Source organism: Pseudogymnoascus destructans (genome assembly GCF_001641265.1).
Source record: "Pseudogymnoascus destructans isolate 20631-21 unplaced genomic scaffold scaffold_1, whole genome shotgun sequence".
Classification (NCBI taxonomy): domain Eukaryota; kingdom Fungi; phylum Ascomycota; class Leotiomycetes; order Thelebolales; family Thelebolaceae; genus Pseudogymnoascus; species Pseudogymnoascus destructans.
Genome location: NW_020167520.1, coordinates 1,477,703 through 1,496,027, shown reverse-complemented (window position 1 = coordinate 1,496,027; position 18,325 = coordinate 1,477,703). Strand labels below are relative to the sequence as shown.

The window sequence follows — 18,325 nt, the reverse complement described above, 5'->3', positions numbered from 1 at the left end:
TGTGTGCATTCTGCAAGCAGGCATTTGTAATGGTTGAATATCATGTGTACAAATACAGTATATACTTATACAATGGTGTTAGTGGCTCTATAATACAGTAATGGGAACAGACTGAGGTCCGACGACGCTCCTGTCTCACAAACTCTACACCGGAACCTTCTCCTGCAATTCCGCCCAGGCCTCGTCGCTTACTTCGCCTTGGGATATGTTAACGTAGATTCCTTGAACACTTTGGTCTTCTTGGAGTGCGTTGACCAGGTTCTTCAGTGAAGAAAGGGCACTCTCAGAATCGAGTGGGACCATAGTATCCTCGTTCGGGTCCCATAGGATATCCGAGCTCTCTATCGTCAGCTTGAAACTTTCGGCCAAGGATCTTGCGGCTCCAATAGTTCCGCTGGGATCAGTCCAAACAATGAGGTTTCCATCATCGTCTACCTCAACATCGTCAGCGCCAGCTTCGATAGCTTCGTCCAGAACTTCATCCACCCCCAGCCCTCTCTCGTCCTTTTCAAATTGTACTCTTCCTCGGCGTTTAAACAAATAGCTCGTCGGAGTCACGGTTCCACCGTATCTCTTGACTTCATGCCGTAACTCTTGTAACGCGCGTGCTTTATTGTCTGTTTCGACATCAATAACTATTGCGATTGACGGCGGCATGATCGCTTCTATCGTTACAGACTCGAGCGAAGCGCCGGAAGCTGATTGGCCTTGTCCGCGGGCAATGGCAGCTTCTTGCGAAGCTTTAGGGAAGCCAGCTAACAGATAGTAAGCATGGTGCGGCAAAACGACGAGGAGGAGCATTGCCCCTTTATATACCTTTCTTTGCTTGGACTAAAACATTTGCTAGCGTTGGATTTGTTCGAGGATCGGCTCCGTACACTAGAAGGTAGTTAGAAATGGTTCTAGGTAGCAACGAAGTAGTTTGCATACATTTGGATGCTTGAGCTATATCACGAGAAAGCATAGATCTCAAGACATGCTTCTTCGCATCCACACCGGCCTTGTCGTGCTTGATTTTGCTCCATCTATTATGTCCCGACTGAAGGGTTCGGTATGTAGAGAACGTCGAACATTTTGGACAAACATAGTTTGCGAATTTATGCGATTTCCCGAGGAGTTGGAGCCCTCGCGGCGATAGAGAAGCCATGTGGTCTGGGGTTACAGTGAGGCTGAAATTATTCCAAGACAGTTCACGATACAAGGCTGTGGATCATCTAGGCTGTGGATCATCTAGGCTGTGATTCGCCAGCCCACTCTTTGGCCTCGCGAGGCCAGCCTTCAGGGAGCTTGGACAGCGGGACACCAGACACCCATTAATCAAACTGCACAATAAACTCTTGAAGGGATAACGATCTTAGATTTGGGGTGTGATTATTAAATATCACACAGCCCTATATGCCAATGTCGGGCGACACCCCCCCGCCCTCTACAAATGGCTCTGCCCCTACCACGACGGTGGAAGCCTCAGCAACTCCTGAACTCGACGTAACGAAACTCCAGGCCCTACCGTCGGAGCAGCAAGACTTATACCTCCTGACCTTTGTCTCGACACTTTCCAAGCATGTCCAGAGCCTTGATGCAGATGGCTGCACCTCCCAGCAATTCTACCTCAAGAAACAGCTCCTCCAAATACTCAACTTGCCAGCGCCAGCACCTACCCGAGTAATTCGAAATAGCCTGGGACGATGCTTTGCGCATATATTTGGGCTCGGAGATAGGAAGCTTCTGTTCGAAACTATCAACGAACTTATCAGCACTATTGGCGTCGGGAAGGGCAAGGCAGAAGGCGACCTGCGCATCAGCCATGCGGCATCGCACTGTTTAGGGGAGATATTTGCAGCGGCTGGGGACAGCGCAATTGGGCTACACCCACTTGCTTGCACAACTCTGATAAAGCTCCTGAAGGTGGCGCAGAATAATGCGGGATTGCGGGCTTCTACGTTTAAAGCTCTTGCTAAGATAACAAGCTGTGTTGGCAGGAGCGCGGACGAGGGCATCGCCAGGGACGTGTGGAAGCAAGCACGAAACTATGCCTCTGCGGATAAGGGTCATATTGTGCAAATCGCTGCATGCAAGTGTTTGGAATCACTATTACTGAATACCGCATACTTTGATTACTCGAGCGATTACGAAAGTCTGAAATCAACCATCTTGAAGACTATCGACTCTTCGACCCCTCTCGTACGCCAAGCTGCCGCTTCATGCCTGGCATCTGCTCTTGGAAAAAGCTATGTATTAGAAACGGCACAGGACTCTGAAGTTCCTCAGCTAAAGAAACTCAAGAGAAGCAATACCAAGAGACAAACGTCAATTCTTGCCGAAGATGACGACGAAGTACCACGGCCAGGAAGCCCAGCGCCCAAGAAGTCGCAGATACTGTCATTTACACTCTTGGACCTTCTCCGACAAGTTTCGTCGCATTACGTTCGGTCGTCAACTAGCAATAGAACACGGGCGGGCCTGGCTGTTTGCTATGGAAAGATTGCAAGAAGCCTCCCCAAGAAATTAATCGAGTCGAATTATATCAAAATAGCTGACCATCTGATGGGAGATGTCCTGAGCCACCCGAACATAATCAACAACAGGTATCGTCTCTTAATTACACGCAAATTTGTGCAAGTCGTACTTGAGAATATTATCGGACAAGAAATACTTGGCGAGTCCGGCCAGATTAACGGAGCTAAGAAGTTGATCAATGATGTCCTTAGAAACTATCCGCAAGTTATCAATGAGCGTTCTGAGCCCACAAAATATGCGCTCATTGCTGCTCTCAGCGCCATAACGTCATTTATTAAAACCTTGGGGTCCGCAGCAGCAGCATTTGGTGATGCATGCCGTGACGGCCTTCTGCAAGTTATTCAGCATCCAAGCTACACTGTTCAGCTTTATACTTCGCAATGCCTGCGAACTTTCGCTCTGGCATGCCCCCAACAATTATTGCCATGCCTCACTATTTGCATGAACAGCCTCAACAGGGAGATGAATCTATTAACGTCAAATACTGGGAGACAATCTCCTCGCCGCTGTATAGGCTATGCGAACGCTCTATCAGCTCTCATAAGTACATCACCTTTACAACCCCTGTATAGCTCGGTGGATGTGGACAGTAGAGTTCTGTCCCTGGCGACAGGACTCCTGAAGTCGAGTGGGAAATCGGAGCTTCGTGTATCCGGGACACAAATTCAAGTCGCCTGGATCTTGATAGGTGGTCTTATGTCCCTGGGGCCAAATTTCGTGAAGATCCACCTCTCTCAACTATTACTACTCTGGAAGAATGCTCTGCCGAAGCCACTGGCCAAAGACAACACTGCGCAGCGCAGCTACCTGGAGTCATCCTTTTTGACACATGTTAGAGAGTGTGCGCTGAGCTCTATCCTGGCCTTCTTACAATTTAACGGAAAACTCCTGACGACAGATGTCTCAAAACGGATTGCCGCTATGCTTCAGAATACGAGTGCTTTCCTAAAGGGTCTGCCTACGAAGAAAACTACCGAAGACGTACCTCAAAGATTATTCCCATCTTTGCAGTTACATGACCTCGATCTCATGACTCAACGACGCGTTCTGCAATGCTACACGAAGCTTGTTAATCTCAGCCCTGGAGGCAGCCAATCTATCCTTCAATCCAACCTTTTGACTCTTGCCGTCTCGTTCTTTTCGGACCCCGATAATTATACCCCGAGCTCACTTAGTACATCTATCGCAAGCTCAGCAGGCACCTTTGAAACAATATGGGATATTGGCGATAATTGTGGTTTTGGTGTCACTGGCATGGTCAAGGGATTCAAAGTTGAGCAGTTGCCAGGGGAGCATGTCAAGGAGGATCAACGAGAATGGACGACGGACCAGAGCCCAGAAGCAGCAATTAGCTCGGTGCTTTTATCACCAATTTGCAGTTCTTTAGAGCACGATTCTCTGGCGCTGTTTGTTGATTGCGTTGGGGATGACGATAGCCTACCTGATCCGCCAGCTTGCGAAGTCGTCAATATTGCCATTAAACTTTTTGCAATTGCCTTCCCGCTTACCTCCCCGAAGATTCAAGAGAGCATTCTGGAGCAGATGACGACCTTTTTAGCAGCCGGCTCGCTTCAGAGGGATCCTGGACGCAAGGTGGCGATGAATGTCAATGTTGCTACTGCATTACTATCAGCCCTAAAGGTGGCCGTGAAAGAGACAAGGTCTCCGTCAGGGGATGTATCAAACCCCGCCGTTGAGAAACTTCTCTCGGAAATGCTTCGCGGTTTCGTTACTCAGCCTGATCAATATGTCCGAAGCATCGGCTACGAGGCACTGGGAAGGCTCTGCAATAGCTCTGGGAATGCTTATACTAATCAAGAGATCAAATGGCTCATCGATACCATCGTTGCTATCCGCGAACCCACCGTGAGGGCTGGATGCGCAATGGCACTTGGTTGCATACATTCTCAAGTTGGTGGAATGGCAGCTGGATATCATTTGAAAACTATCCTGGGAATTCTGACGTCCCTTTGCAACGATCCACATCCCACGGTCCACTTTTGGTCTCTGGAAGCGTTGTCGCGCGTTGCAGATGCTGCTGGATTGACATTCTCTGGATATGTTCAGGGCACTCTTGGCATGCTCGGCCAGCTTTATATTTCTGACGCGCATAATGACGATCAACAATCCCTTATCAGCTCCAACTTGGAGCTCGAGCTACCCACGTCTGCTGTTGTTGCAAGATGCGTTGACTCTCTCATAAACGTTCTTGGCCCAGATTTGCAATATATGGTTAAAGCTAGAGAGCTGATCCTGACTCTGGTGTATCAATTCAGAGAAGAGCAAAGCGTCCTGATCCTGGGGGAAAGCTTGCGCTGCCTCGAGCACTTATCGTTGTACGCCCCTGGCCACGTCAACTTTGCAGAGTACGTTGTTCTCTTGCAGAAAGACCTGTACTCGGATGTTGTTGAGCTACGGGATATTGCGGTCGACGGTTTACATAACTTGATGAAGCGGAATTCGGAAGATGTAATTAAAGTCGCTGAGCCTGGCTTCGAAGACCAGCTGTGGCTAGCACTGGATGCTGCACCAACCCACGACGGTCTCCGAAATATCATCCGAAATTGGCTGCAGCAATCCTGCATTTCCAATACCGCCGAATGGATCCAGAGATGCCAGTCTGTCCTGGCCATGACCAAGACAACAAAGGACAGCGCCGCCGAGAGTACTGCAAAAGCATCAGCTGGGCTGGACCTCCAAGATGAAGAAGTTGCCGGCTTCGCAGCCGCTGCCGGTGCAGCAAGCCACGATGCCCCATCTGTTGCTGGCCAGGGACAAGAACAGCTCCGTTGGCAGGTTCGAACATTTGCAATGGGCTGCCTTGGAGAAATCCTTGTCTTCGTTATGCGGGACGTTGCATCAAATGGATCCGGGCCTTCTGAGATGGCCATACAGAAGAAGGTTGCTGATGTCATTCGAATGGCATTTTCGGCTTCAACATCTAGTATTCTCGAGCTCAGAGTTTGGGGTATGAAGATTATTGACTTGGTTCTCAAAATGTTCGGAATTACTCCTGATCCCGATTTCCCTGAAGCGCCGCTCTTAGAACAGTACCAAGCGCAGATCAGCTCCGCCCTTACGCCCGCGTTCGCCGCAGACTCTTCGCCGGAACTTGCCTCTGAAGCCGTTAACGTTTGCGCCGCCTTTATTGCGACTGGAATAGTCACAGATGTTGATCGGATGGGCCGTATCTTGAAGACTTTGGTCAGTGCGCTCGAAAATTTCTCTACGGATGCCGAAACCGCCTCAATTGGCGACTTGAAGGGGTTGAGCTCAAATGCGAATGTTATGGTAAAGATGGCTGTGTTCTCAGCCTGGGCGGGATTGCAGGTTGCCAGTATCGAGCAGAAATACCTCGTGGACGTTATGAAACCACATATCGCGAAACTAACTCCTCTGTGGCTGTCTTCTCTCAAGGAATTTGCCAGACTTCGCTTTGAGCCTGAGATTTCCATGAGCTTAGGCCCTCCTTCTCTTTCGGGCAGTCTGGACAGTATCTACTCTGCACTAAACAGAGAAACACTACTGAAATTCTACCAAGACTCGTGGCTGAAGCTTGTCGACGCAATTGCAAGCTTGATCGAGCAGGACAGCGAATTCGTTTTTGATGCTCTTGACGGTAAAGAAGTCGATGAACCATCCACCGATGAGAAGTCAGCCGTGAAGCGCAAAGGAAACGAGATCAACTATCGTGATGAACCAGTTGCGTTCTTTTTCGTATTGTTTGGTATTGCATTTGAAGCCTTGGTTGCCAAACCTGGCAACGATGCTCTAGCAACGAAAGAGCAATCTCTCGAAATTCTCGTTGCTTTGAAACGGATTTTGCACCCGAGCGTTTCTGGTCATGCGATTTATAGAGAAGCCATCTTCTCGGAGACAATGGACCTTCTTGATCGTCTTGTTCTCACGGAGGGATTGGATGTACAAAAAGTCATCGTTGAAATCGCTCGAGGGCTCTGTGTCTCGCATCCTTCAGGAACTAAAAACGCAACATCGCCAGATGGCAGCGATTTATCTGAGGACATTGAGCAGCTCTTCGAGTTGACACGCATAATAGTCCTTGTACTTGCTGGAATACTTCCAAGCCTGGCAAAACAGCAACAATCCAACCGATCGGCAAACCTCACGGAAGAGGCCGTGTCGCTGATCCGCCTTTCATTGAACGCCCTTGTGGACGCCGCTGAGGTTTTCCCGTCCATCATCAAAACAGATCTGCACGCCTGTATAATCCACATATTCGCAACCGTTCTCGGAACACCTAGCTACCAGACCGTTGTTGTTCCCACATCGCTACCGATCCTGAAACGGTTTATCAGCAGCATTTCCAAGGAAAATGCCATGAAGTCTGACGAAGCCAGCCAAGAGCAACTGAGAGGCTGCTTGAGACGATTCATGTCAATATACATGCACGCCCAAAAGCGAGAGTCTGACAATGCCCTTCCTTGTGTGAAGAACTCGCTATTGGCGTGTACTGTTCTCATGACGAGCGGTGTGAACACGTTGTCCGCCAGCGACCCCTTGGTCGTCAAGTTTCTAGACGAAACCTTGGACTGCCTAAACGATTGCATGGTAATACCTCCCACTCTATATGTATGAAATAAATTACTAACTGGGTTCTAGGCTGCTAAAGTGGCAGCGAATTGCATTCGCACCCTCCTACTTCAGACTCCCAAATCGGCAGCAGATCAATCTATTGCAAGATACCTTCTCCCACACCTCATCGCCTTCGTCTCCAATACAGAGACCGAAGACCCCGAGAAAGCACGATACTTAGTCGCGCAAACGCTCACAAGATATGTTGCTACCCTCCCAGACGATAAGAAGGGAATTGCGATGTCGCTGGTCATCCCAATGCTACTGGCAAGGGCCAACTCGGAAGGAGAGGGAGACGAATTTTACCAAGAGACCGGCGCCAGGTTGCTGGGTCTCGCGGCTGTAGACCCAGGAGGTTTCAAGGCCGTGGTTGCCGGGCTAAGTGAGAGCCACCGGGCGTTTATGGAAGAAGTCCTTAGAACCGGGCAGAAGACCGGCAGGAAGGTCGAGGTAGATACAGGGAAGGATGAGCCAAGTATTGCGCTCAGGATGAATTTCGGGGGTAATTAAACGACTGCAGATACATGTGTATACATAGAAATAAACAACATCCTGCTCCTCCTCAAACGTCACCCCACAAAACCACTTCTGCCACCCCCGCACCACCTCAATCGCCCCCGTGTAGAGGGCATAGAATGGCACGCCCACCCCAACAAAAATACCTAACGGGATAATATCAAGCATCAAATACTGCTTCTTCCCGCCGCCAACATACCAGCAGAGCAAACCCCACGATACGAATCCCGAGCTTGCAACCAGAACGAGGATGCCGTAGAAGCACCACCCGATAATACTCCAAGCGCCGAGCGGTGCGTTTGGCTCGACCTCGGGACAGTAGTTCAGGTGCTGGAAGCCGAAGAAGAGTGTGGCGAGCGCAAACACCTGAGCAGCAAAGAGGATCGTTCCGAGCACGAATGCAGATGCCGTATCTCTGGGATTCGGAAAGTCGACTACTGCCTTATCCGACGCTGGTTCGGCGGCAGATGGGGACGAGGCACGTGGTGCATATGGGGGCGGTCATTCTCAGATTCGTCGCTCTCTGGCTCTGTGCTTGATGTCGCAGCGGCGGCTGGGGCCTCTTTCTCTTTCGAAGAGGGCCTAGCAGTGTTTCGTAGCCAGACAGTCAGCGCTGAGATCGCGATTATGGTGACAATGACAGTAAGGGTGACGACGATGTCGGAGGCCGAGGAGAGGAAGCCCGCGCGCAGGCATTTGGCCGATGCGAGATGAGTGCTTTGGTGCACTGTAACCTTCCCCATTTTTTATTTGTTTGAGAACAAGTCTGTTTCTTTCAGGATGATGGGAGAGAGGGTATTTTGTCGTTATGCGCTGTTTTATGAGGCTGAGATGATGATTGTATCGTTCCACCCCTGTAGTTTGTGACGATGGAAGGATCGGCTTTGCTGCGCATCTCACCCTTTCTACATCAAATCAGGATTTAAGATGTTGAGGTATTTAACCCTTTCCTTTAACGGTAAATGAAAATTATACGCTGTAATTTGACCGTAATAAAAATTCTACCCTGTCGTAATTAATAAGTCACCACGTGACGCTCACCGTCCCCCACAGCCCTCCTCTCGCCATGAAGAGCGACAGCGACTACCTCCCTTACTCCTCCACCCTTTGCTGCCTGTAAGCACCCTATACCCCCCTATTAACCTCTCTGATGCCTCTATCACATATGAGGCCAGCAGCAGCTCCTAGCGTTGTGGTTTGAGGTGGCTTGACGAAGCCATCTTATGCCACAATGAGAGCGGCGGCTGGCGAATCAGCAGGACGAAGCTACGCCAGGACAGGTGAGTGTTGTACAATTATCACTTTGGAGAGCTGGCTGTAAGCCTCACGTGGTGGGTTAGTAATCACAACAGGGTATAATTTTCATTACGGTCAAATTACAGGGTATAATTTTCGTTTACCGATTAAATGCGCCTTACGTATGTACTATAATTGCGCAGTATTCGTCCTGGAGGTTGCCTGCCCAGCCATGCCGCCGCCATGGCGTTGTTTGTGAGCAAGGCGGTGGACCATGCCAAGCTCCTTGGAAGAGCAGTTGCCAATTGGCAACAAGGTCGCTATATCCACAATGTAGATCCCTGGACCGATATGGCGAACCCCAAGGATTTAGGAACGGAAATCTGACCGAACAATACCCACCAAGTGTCAGCTTATTATGGGGCTTCACCGTTTAGTAAGTAAGGAGTTTCCTCGTCGATATTATGTATTTAAGCAATGTCTTTCCTTCCTTCGCCTTACTTTACCGTCACCCAAAGGCAAAGGGCAACGAACGAAAGCTACGGTTGATAGAGCATCATGGCTGCCTCACATGAGACCCACCAGACCACCCTATCGTCTTCCTCAGGGTTGGACGATGACACCAAGGAAAAGCGGAGCTTGGGCGCCTATATCTACAATTCCTGGGTGCTGAATATCTACGACATCTGGGTCCTCGGCATTAGCAACAGCTATGCCTGGCGCTGTCCAACCTCGAGCATCCTGCTCCCCTTTTTCAAGGCCAATTTCTCGTCAAATCACTTGGATGTCGGCGTAGGAACGGGATACTTCCTTGCGAAGGCCGTTTTGGACCAGCCCACCACCCCAAGTGCCGACAGATACAACACTCAACAGATCACACTTGTTGATCTGAACCCTAACTGCCTATCCACTGCAGCAGCACGCATCAAAGCTGCGCAGCCCACACTCGCCCCGGCCCGGACCGTTGCAGCGGATGCATTCGAGACTTTACCTCTAAAGTCGAGCAATGGAAGCGTAGGAGATGAGGCAACGGGAAAAGAGAAGTTCGACTCGATCTCCCTGTTTTACTTGCTGCATTGTGTCCCAGGACCTTGTTCCGCCAAATCCCGTATCTTTGAGAATCTCAAAACGCACCTTACTGCGGATGGCACCTTGTATGGCGCAACTATCCTGGGCCAGGGTGGGAATGTCCACTTCAACTGGTTCGCGAGTGCTTTGATGGGTTCGTACAATAAGAAAGGGATTTTTTCAAATTCTGGGGACACGGAGAAGCTGTTTGTCGAGGCGCTGGAGAGGAACTTTGAAAAGGTGGAATCAAGAGTGGAGGGCTGTGTTTTGCTTTTCAAGGCTTCGAAGCCAATAGTATGAGATGACAGGAATGCAGGAGAGCTCGAGTAGATATCTAGAATATAGTGTAGCGAGAAACCCACCGTGCCGAGAAAATTGGGAGTGCCTTGCTACGATGCTAGAAATCGTCATCAACTCATTAAATGTGACAAACTATATCTGTATGATGGAGATATCAGGCTTCGGCATCTTGCAGAGGGGTATATTCCTGTGCTTAATAGCTGGATCTGGGAGATGGGTGATCATGCGAGCCAAGCTGCATGTTTGGGTCGTCTGTTATGTCACCTCCTTATGAGCACACAGCTATGGAACCAAGCAGCGAGAACCTATTATGGTACTCCTGGATACTCGCCGAGAGTATTAGGCGCCCATCCATGCCTCCCGCGAGTATCCAGTCGATCTATTTGATACTACATTGGGATGGAACCGCTTCCTGCTATGGTAGTATGACCTTCACGACCAGGCAAGGAGCGGTGGGACGCCGACTCAGCCTAGGAGTGGGAGAAAATGTGTTCGGAGCAGGGTTAGAAAATCAATTATAATCACGATTAGTTATTTATAAAGCGTATAAGTCAACGTAGTTCACAAGCGACCCGCCATCCCAAGCAACCCGTCATATTTTTCTTAGCATCGTACATTTGACTTTATATCTAAATAACTTTTTTTTTAAACATGACACATTCGTACGAAGGAAGAAATATGATTCTTGCACTTCAAGTGCTTCAAACGAATCCACAATTACAACTTAGTCGCGTTGCTCAAATCTACAGAGTTCCTCGTACGACATTGAACGATCGAAGAGCTGGAATTGTTGCAAAGTATAATCTAATCTATACTGTCTTATGGCCAACCCCTGCTGCTTCGTTGGATCTTACGTGCTAGAATTGATTGGCTATTAAACGTCAAAATTTGTGATTGGTTGCGTTAGCCTAGAACCCACTTATTGCCTTACGGGGTCTAATGTGTATGAGAATTTTTCACCTACGGCCCTAGACCCGTAGCGGTCCGTAACCCCTGTCCGTAACTCCTTACTTTGCGTGTAGTTCTATCTGTAGTTGTAGCTGTGTTCTGTGTTGCTTTTGAAGATATAGGCCTGCTATATAGGTGCTTGCGATGAGTTCTTCGCTCCCTATTCGGTGTACGTATTGCCACGCCTTCCGCGAGGCGTCACTCTTCCGTACAAATCGGCTCGGAAGACGCTACGGGACCTGTTCTACGTGCGCTTCTACCCGTACTTTTTGCCGTACCCAACGGAGGGTCTCGCCACGTATTATAGCACCCGTTGCGGGTAGCATACCGCCTTTTACGGCGTTACGGACGCTATTCAACCGCAAGCGCAAAGGCGTCGTCGTGGTCGGCCGCCACGACAGCCACAACTTATATTACCACACCCTACGCAGTCTAAAGTTATTGAGGATCCCGTTGCAGTCCGTCACTCTAAGCCGCCTGGCTTTCTCTCTTCCTTTATACAGGCTACTCCGCATAACCTTGGTCAGCTTAACCGTGAGTGTGAATATTGCGCTGCCCTGCACTGGGTAGAAGAGACTACACAGGATAAGCAGTATGAGATATGCTGCAAGGAAGGAGATGTAGACCTTCTGACGTTACGGATGCCCCCCTTATATTTACAGAAGCTATTTACGGACCAGGACCCAAGAGGGAGGGCCTTCCATAAGGAGATCCGCGAATATAACAATGCCTTGGCTTTTACTTCCGTAAGCTATTGTAAGGCGGCCCTCACGTGAGGGCACGTGAGGTGTCACGCTCTTACAGTGGACCTGGCGGGCTCGGTAAATTAGGGCCTACGGGTTCCTGTATATAAGGGGCTGGAGGCTCGGAGTGATGCCTCCATGTAATGGTGGGTGCACCAGATGTGAGAATCTAGCCACCCAAGGAAGGGATGAATTTACTAAGACAACACACTGTCTTAGAAAACAGAGCCAAAGGGTCGTAGCTTAGACTATTCCACAACGCAGCAATCAGGTGTGTGATGTAGTGAAGTGGTTCAGACAAGTTGCAACAAATGTTGAGTCTGGGAACTCAGGGGTAAGTCAGAGGTTAACACCTCACTGACTTTTCAGAAACAAGGAGTAACAAGATGAATGCTTGGAAGCTAGAAAAGACGTGGAAGTATGTGATAGTCGATTTACTGTATTGTCTGCTTGCCCTTTCTTAAGGAAAGGGCAATCCTATTTATGCTAAAGGAGTGTAGTTCTCTCATTTTCCAAGACTTTCCATGACTTACCAGGCTTGGTAACTGTAGTCGACGTAAGAGAATCCCATAGAACCATCTCTTAGGTTCGTAGCCTATAGGAAGTAAAAGGAGGTCCAAGGTCAGAGTACCCCTATAGACAAATTATGTCATAGACAAATTATGTCATAACTTAACCAATCTTGTGGGTAACTAAAGAGCGATGACATGTAATGAATCATAGAGGTTCGTAGGAGCTTTTAGAGCTATCGTTAATGCTCCTAGGCCTCTAGTTGGTAGAGATATGTGATGTGGTAGTATGAGTGATGTCATGTAATGAATCATAGAGGGTTGTAGAGATATGCTATGTGGTAATATCGGCCCAGTAACTAAGGAGCGATGACGTGTAATGAATCATAGATGGTTGTAGCAATCGTTGAGTAGTATTGCTCTTGTTGTTGGTGTGATAGGCCAAAATATGTATAGTGACTTGTAGGTTTGAGGAGGAGATTTCCAAGTTTGCTCTTGAGTTTGATAGCAAACTGAGTGCAACGAATGTCAGTATGACACTCCAGTCAATAGTCGCTGTATCAGCGTAGACCTATTGTGCTTCACACCAATATAACCCTTACTTCCTGCCTCCTGACCTGATTCCCTGAACTCCCGTGACACCCTGGGCCCTACGCCTTTACAATTCTATTGACTCAACCTATATTCAGCCTACCAGATTAGGATGGCAAGCCAGGAAAAGAGGATTACCCGGGCGACCTCCGAAGGAGCGACACCCTCGACGGAACCAACAGAACCTGCCCCGAGGCCTATAGCACAGGAAGCTGACAGCCCAAGAGAGGAGATGGCCTCGAAGCTGGCTAGCCTCCGGAGACGAATAGATGAGGAAAAGTCCTACTTCAACACCATGGAAGAGGCCCTCCAAGTATTCTGACAGTCGCACGGCGAAGACTATAGCGCCTACCCTGAAGAAGTGAGGCTCTTCACGGAAAGGCAGGCCCGGATACGAGAGGAAAGCCGGAAGAGGCGACACCAGGACAGCGAGGAAGAGTGGGAGAATCCTCCGGACGAGGAAGCCCAGGGAACAGCCTCTACTCTGTCGACAGAGACGACGCCAGCCCACAGACCCTTCGGAAGGGTCAAGGACCCCAAGGTCTACAAGGGCGAGTCGGCTAGGGAGCTCAACGAATTCATGGCCTCAATCTGCACCTCCTTCCGGTACCAGCCTAGGATGTTTCCGACCGAACAATCCAAGGTGGCCTTCGCAGCCCAATACCTCGAGGGCGACCCTATGAAGGAATGGGACAACCGCTGCGCCTCCCAGGATGAGGGCTTCGCAGACCCCTTGGATATCGCTGGGTTCGAGGAGTTCCTCCGCGACCTCCACGTTGACCCAGCCAACCGACAGCGTATTGCGGCCCTTACGTATAACGGTGCCCACCAGCGCAAGGGACAGGGTATCCGTAAGTTCGTCACGTACCTTGAGGAATTGGAACGGGAAATGGAACCATATACCGAGTCCCAAAGGACCACCCACCTCCTGACGAAGATCCACCCAGATATGAGGCAGCGGCTCCTTGAGGGAGGGTACGCCGAGCGTTCCTCCACCCACAGGGAGGCTGTCGTCAATATCCTAGCGATGCTGGAAATGACCAACCGTTGGGTCACAGAGAAGGCTCCTACCTCAGACAAGCCTAAGGAGGGAAGAAGCTCCCCTCAGGGCAACTTCCCGAACTGAAGGGGCAGTTTCAGCAGCAACCGGGGATCTCGGTCCACCACCCCAGGAGAGAGAACCCTTCCCTGGAACATGTTACGATATCAAGTGCACCTTGCAGCTCGAGTGGGGGTTCAGGGGTGTGGGGAGCTTTCTGGGGTTGGAGTGAAGTTTTCAGTTGTGGAGTGAATTCTCAGAACTGGTCTCACTAAAGAGAATTCACTCCACAATAGCTGTATATAGATCGAGCCACTGCTCGAGTGCTCCTCTTCTCTTTCCTTTCTTCTCTAGATTGAGTTTAATTCATAATACCCAACTGGCGCCCTATGCCTTGGTGAACCGTGACATAAAACTCAATCTCTCTTATACCTCTTTTCCTGCTCTTTGAGCTGAACCCTCTTCTGAAATCGAAATCGAAATCCACTCTTTGAAAACCCCAGAACCAGAAACCTTATCCGGAAGTCGATTCCAGGACGATCTCGAGGCAACCCCTCAAAGTTGGCTTTCGACAGTCAGCTCGACACACACACACCACCTTCGCAAGTCAGACCTTTTACAACGCTCCCTCGACAAGGATATAACTGTGAGGGAAGTGCGCTCCTCTCGAGTGGCTCCTACGGCCAACAACTGCACAATAGGGCCTTTGGCAATATGTGTCTGACTTGACGATATAAACCGAAATTGAAATAGCAACTCGCTATGGCTTATACTGCTGAAGAAAAAGCTGCAATGGCAGCTCGAAATGATCCAGAACAAGACCAGGAATCCCTGGCAGAAGGAGCATCAATTCCAAGCTCTGCAAACCAAACCAATGAACTTCATGATCCTAATTTCAAATCCGAAACCTTCCTTCATACTCTGGGCAAAACAGCTCAAGAGAGACATGAATCTATACTTGCAAATCGACATGAAAAGGCTGAATGGAATGTTGAAACCTTTGACGAATTCCAGAAACTATCTGTTGCCAACCAGAAAATGGCATGGACTTTGCACAAGAACATTCTTCGGGACTATTTGGCCCTAGCAGAGGACTCAAATTCGATACTGGCTGAAAAGGATGATGCCATTCTCCAGTTACAGGAACTGATCCAGAGCAACGAGCAACAAATCACAGAGCAACAAACAATTCAGAAATATCTTGAAAAGCAAACCCAACAAGCTCTGAAGAATGAACCAGGACACCACTCTCACAGTCGACTGTCAGCTCGGATTCCAGACCCTCCAATCCTCACAGATGGGATAGCCAGCATTTGAAGACTGGGTTGTGAAAATTCGCCTCAAGCTCGAAGCCAAAGTCATTTTCGAACAACATGGGCCAAACTCAAAATCAGGGCCAGGCACTTCGAACTTCAGTCCCTCAACCTACAATGGATTCGAACATGCAAAACAAGACGCAGAAGCTGTATCGACCACCGCATCAAGATCCAGCAAAAGAAATGCTCATGAAACTTGGGAAATGCTTCATATGCCGACAAAATGGACATCGAGCTCGAGACTGTCCCCAGAAGCTCAAAGCTCAAGTGAATGAGGTATCTACAGCTGAGTCTATCATCAATTCGGAAAACGAATAGCCTCTAGACAAGTCATCACTAGAGGCAGTGCAGCCAGAATTGCAGCTTCTTCCTCGAGATCCAGTTTTGATCCGGACACCCCTTTCTTAGCTACTTGTAGAATAGGAAAATACAAAGCTATTGTCCATGCATTGATCGATACTGGTGCCACAGGTGGAAACTTCATTAATGCTGCTGATGCAGAAAGAATATGTGAAATCGAAGGGATAGCCCCAGTCGAACTTGTGAAGCCAAAACAAGTTGAAGGATTCAATGGAGAGGCTGCCCCTGCTATCACACATGCTATATATCCTCTACTACAAGTGGGAGAGCATGTGGAAAGCCTATGTCCATTATTCATTACTTCGCTGGGAAAACATTCCATCATTCTCGGGAAAGCTTGGATGAAGCAACATGGAGTTGTTCTCGATATGATCAATGATCAAGTCCTCTTCACTGGAGATTATTGCAACCATTCTATACCAGATCGAGCCCTCGAAACAGAGCCTATATCTAAAAGCGAAAGACAAAGGCCAAAGAAGAAAGCCAAAGAAATGCCTCCTCCGGAACCTGCTCCGAAAGTGAAAAAACCAAAACCTTGCACCATAGCAATGATTGGCGCAGCACCATTTCGAATGCTCATGAAGCAAAGAGGAGCTCAAGTCTTTGCTATATCAATGAAGGACATAATCGAGCACAAGAACAAGACCAAAACTGAAGAAATTGACTCTCGACTGATCCTTCCGAAGGAATTTCATGAATTTTTGGATGTTTTTTCAAAAATGGCAGCAGACAAGCTACCTCCCCATCGACCTTCAGACCATCATATTGAACTCGAAGGTGATGCAAAGCCGGGATATGCACCACTCTGGAATATGTCAAAGGAAGAACTTGATTTGGTCGAAGAATATGTCTTCGAGCACTTGCCAAAAGGGTTCATTGAAGCAAGCAAAGCCCCATACTCTTCACCCATTATGTTTGTGAGAAAGCCAGGTGGTGGTCTTCGATTCTGTGTTGACTACAGGAAGCTAAATGCCATAACGAAAAAGGATCGATATCCCATACCACTCATTGATGAAACGCTGGCCCAAGTCATAGGAGCAAAATATCTCACCAAACTGGACATTCGACATGCCTTCAATCGAATTCGAATGCAGACAGAAGAAGATGAAGACCTCACTACATTCAGAACTCGATTTGGATCCTACAAATACAAGGTCATGCCCTTCGGACTCACAAATGGTCCAGCAACATTCCAGAGGTACATGAATGAAACCCTTATGGATTACCTCAACCAATTCGTCACCGCATACATGGATGACATTCTTATCTACAGTGCTACTCGAGCGGAGCATACAGAGCACATAAGGAAAGTCCTACAGAAGCTTCGAGAAGCTGGACTGCAAGCAGATATCTCAAAATGTGAGTTTTTCGTCCAAGAAACCAAATTCCTAGGACTCATCGTGGGAGTCAATGGCATTCACATGGACCCTGCAAAGGTTTCTACTATATTGGAATGGCGAACTCCAAAATCGCTCAGGGATATGCAAGCTTTCATTGGACTCTGCAATTTCTATCGAAGGTTCATCCGAAATTACTCCAGCATCATGAGGCCATTGGTGAACCTTACCAGAAAGGATCAGATATTCGAATGGACTCATGCATGCCAAACTGCATTCGAGCTGTTGAAACAAACAGTCACAGAAGCTCCTGTCTTGAGGCATTTCGATAGAAACAAGACAGCCTATGTCGAAGCAGATTCCTCAGACTTCATCTCATCAGGAGTCTTGTCACAAAAAGATGATCAAGGGGTTCTACATCCAGTGGCATACTTCTCGAAAAAGCTAGCACCTGCAGAATGCAATTACGAGATATATGACAAGGAATTGCTTGCAATCATCAGATGTTTCGAAGCATGGAGACCAGAACTTGAAGGGACAGATTTTCCAGTCCAAGTCTTGTCTGATCACAAAAGCTTGGAATACTTCATGTCCACCAAGAAGCTGACAAGAAGACAAGCTCGATGGGCTGAATTCTTCTCTCGATACAACTTCCAGATCATCTATAGGCCTGGGAAGCAAAATGGAAAAGCAGATGCTTTGACTCGAAGGCCTGGTGACAGACCAGAAGGTAATGATGAGGATGATCGACAAAAGCAACAGCTTCAGGTGTTGCTACCACCTTCGAGGCTACATCCAGACATTCAGAAACTCAAAGAACAAGGCCAAACAGCTCAGCTAGCTCCAGTGGAAACTCATATCAGAGAAATGACAATTCTTGAGAAAATCCAAAAGTCTCAACTGGAAGACAAATTCTGCAAGGCTACACTACAGAAGCTTGAGAATGGTGATCGAACAAGCAAAGAGGTTGCATTGGCTTATTGCGAACTCAAAAACGGCATGCTAGAATATCAAAATCGAGTTTGGGTGCCAGAAACCATTCAGGTGGATGTTACGACGGAACAAGAAGGCTGGCCAACTACAGGACAGGAAGGAGGGAGGTCGCATGAGACCGGCCCTGGTACCTGGAGGGGCAGCGGGGAATAGTAGTTCCGAAAGTATCACGTGACGGACTCGCAGGATGATGAGAAGAGTCCTAAGAGTCCAGGACTCCGAGGACTCGAGTGAGTTCCCAGGAGTCCACTAGGCACGT

General features: G+C 48.6%; 3 protein-coding genes across 3 annotated transcripts; 2 read left to right on the top strand and 1 right to left on the bottom strand.

The window, feature by feature from the left end:
• Positions 1-32: 32 nt before the first annotated feature.
• VC83_00373 (uncharacterized protein) lies at positions 33-1,161 on the bottom strand. The gene is made up of 3 exons (XM_024464067.1): positions 931-1,161; positions 817-879; positions 33-755 (listed from the first exon to the last, which is right to left on the bottom strand). Exons 1-3 carry the CDS (start codon positions 1,145-1,147, stop codon positions 145-147), a joined length of 891 nt encoding a protein of 296 aa, XP_024328479.1. The 5' UTR covers positions 1,148-1,161; the 3' UTR covers positions 33-144.
• Positions 1,162-1,259: 98 nt separating this feature from the next.
• Positions 1,260-8,798, top strand: VC83_00372 (uncharacterized protein). Its single transcript, XM_024464066.1, has 2 exons — positions 1,260-7,086; positions 7,138-8,798. The coding sequence occupies exons 1-2, from the start codon at positions 1,396-1,398 to the stop codon at positions 7,618-7,620; spliced, it is 6,174 nt and encodes a 2,057-aa protein (XP_024328480.1). The 5' UTR covers positions 1,260-1,395; the 3' UTR covers positions 7,621-8,798.
• A 622-nt stretch (positions 8,799-9,420) lies between these two features.
• On the top strand, positions 9,421-10,230 carry VC83_00371 (uncharacterized protein; the record flags this gene model as incomplete). The annotated part of the gene is made up of 1 exon (XM_024464065.1): positions 9,421-10,230. The coding sequence occupies one exon, from the start codon at positions 9,421-9,423 to the stop codon at positions 10,228-10,230; it is 810 nt and encodes a 269-aa protein (XP_024328481.1).
• Between the last annotated feature and the right edge of the window lie 8,095 nt (positions 10,231-18,325).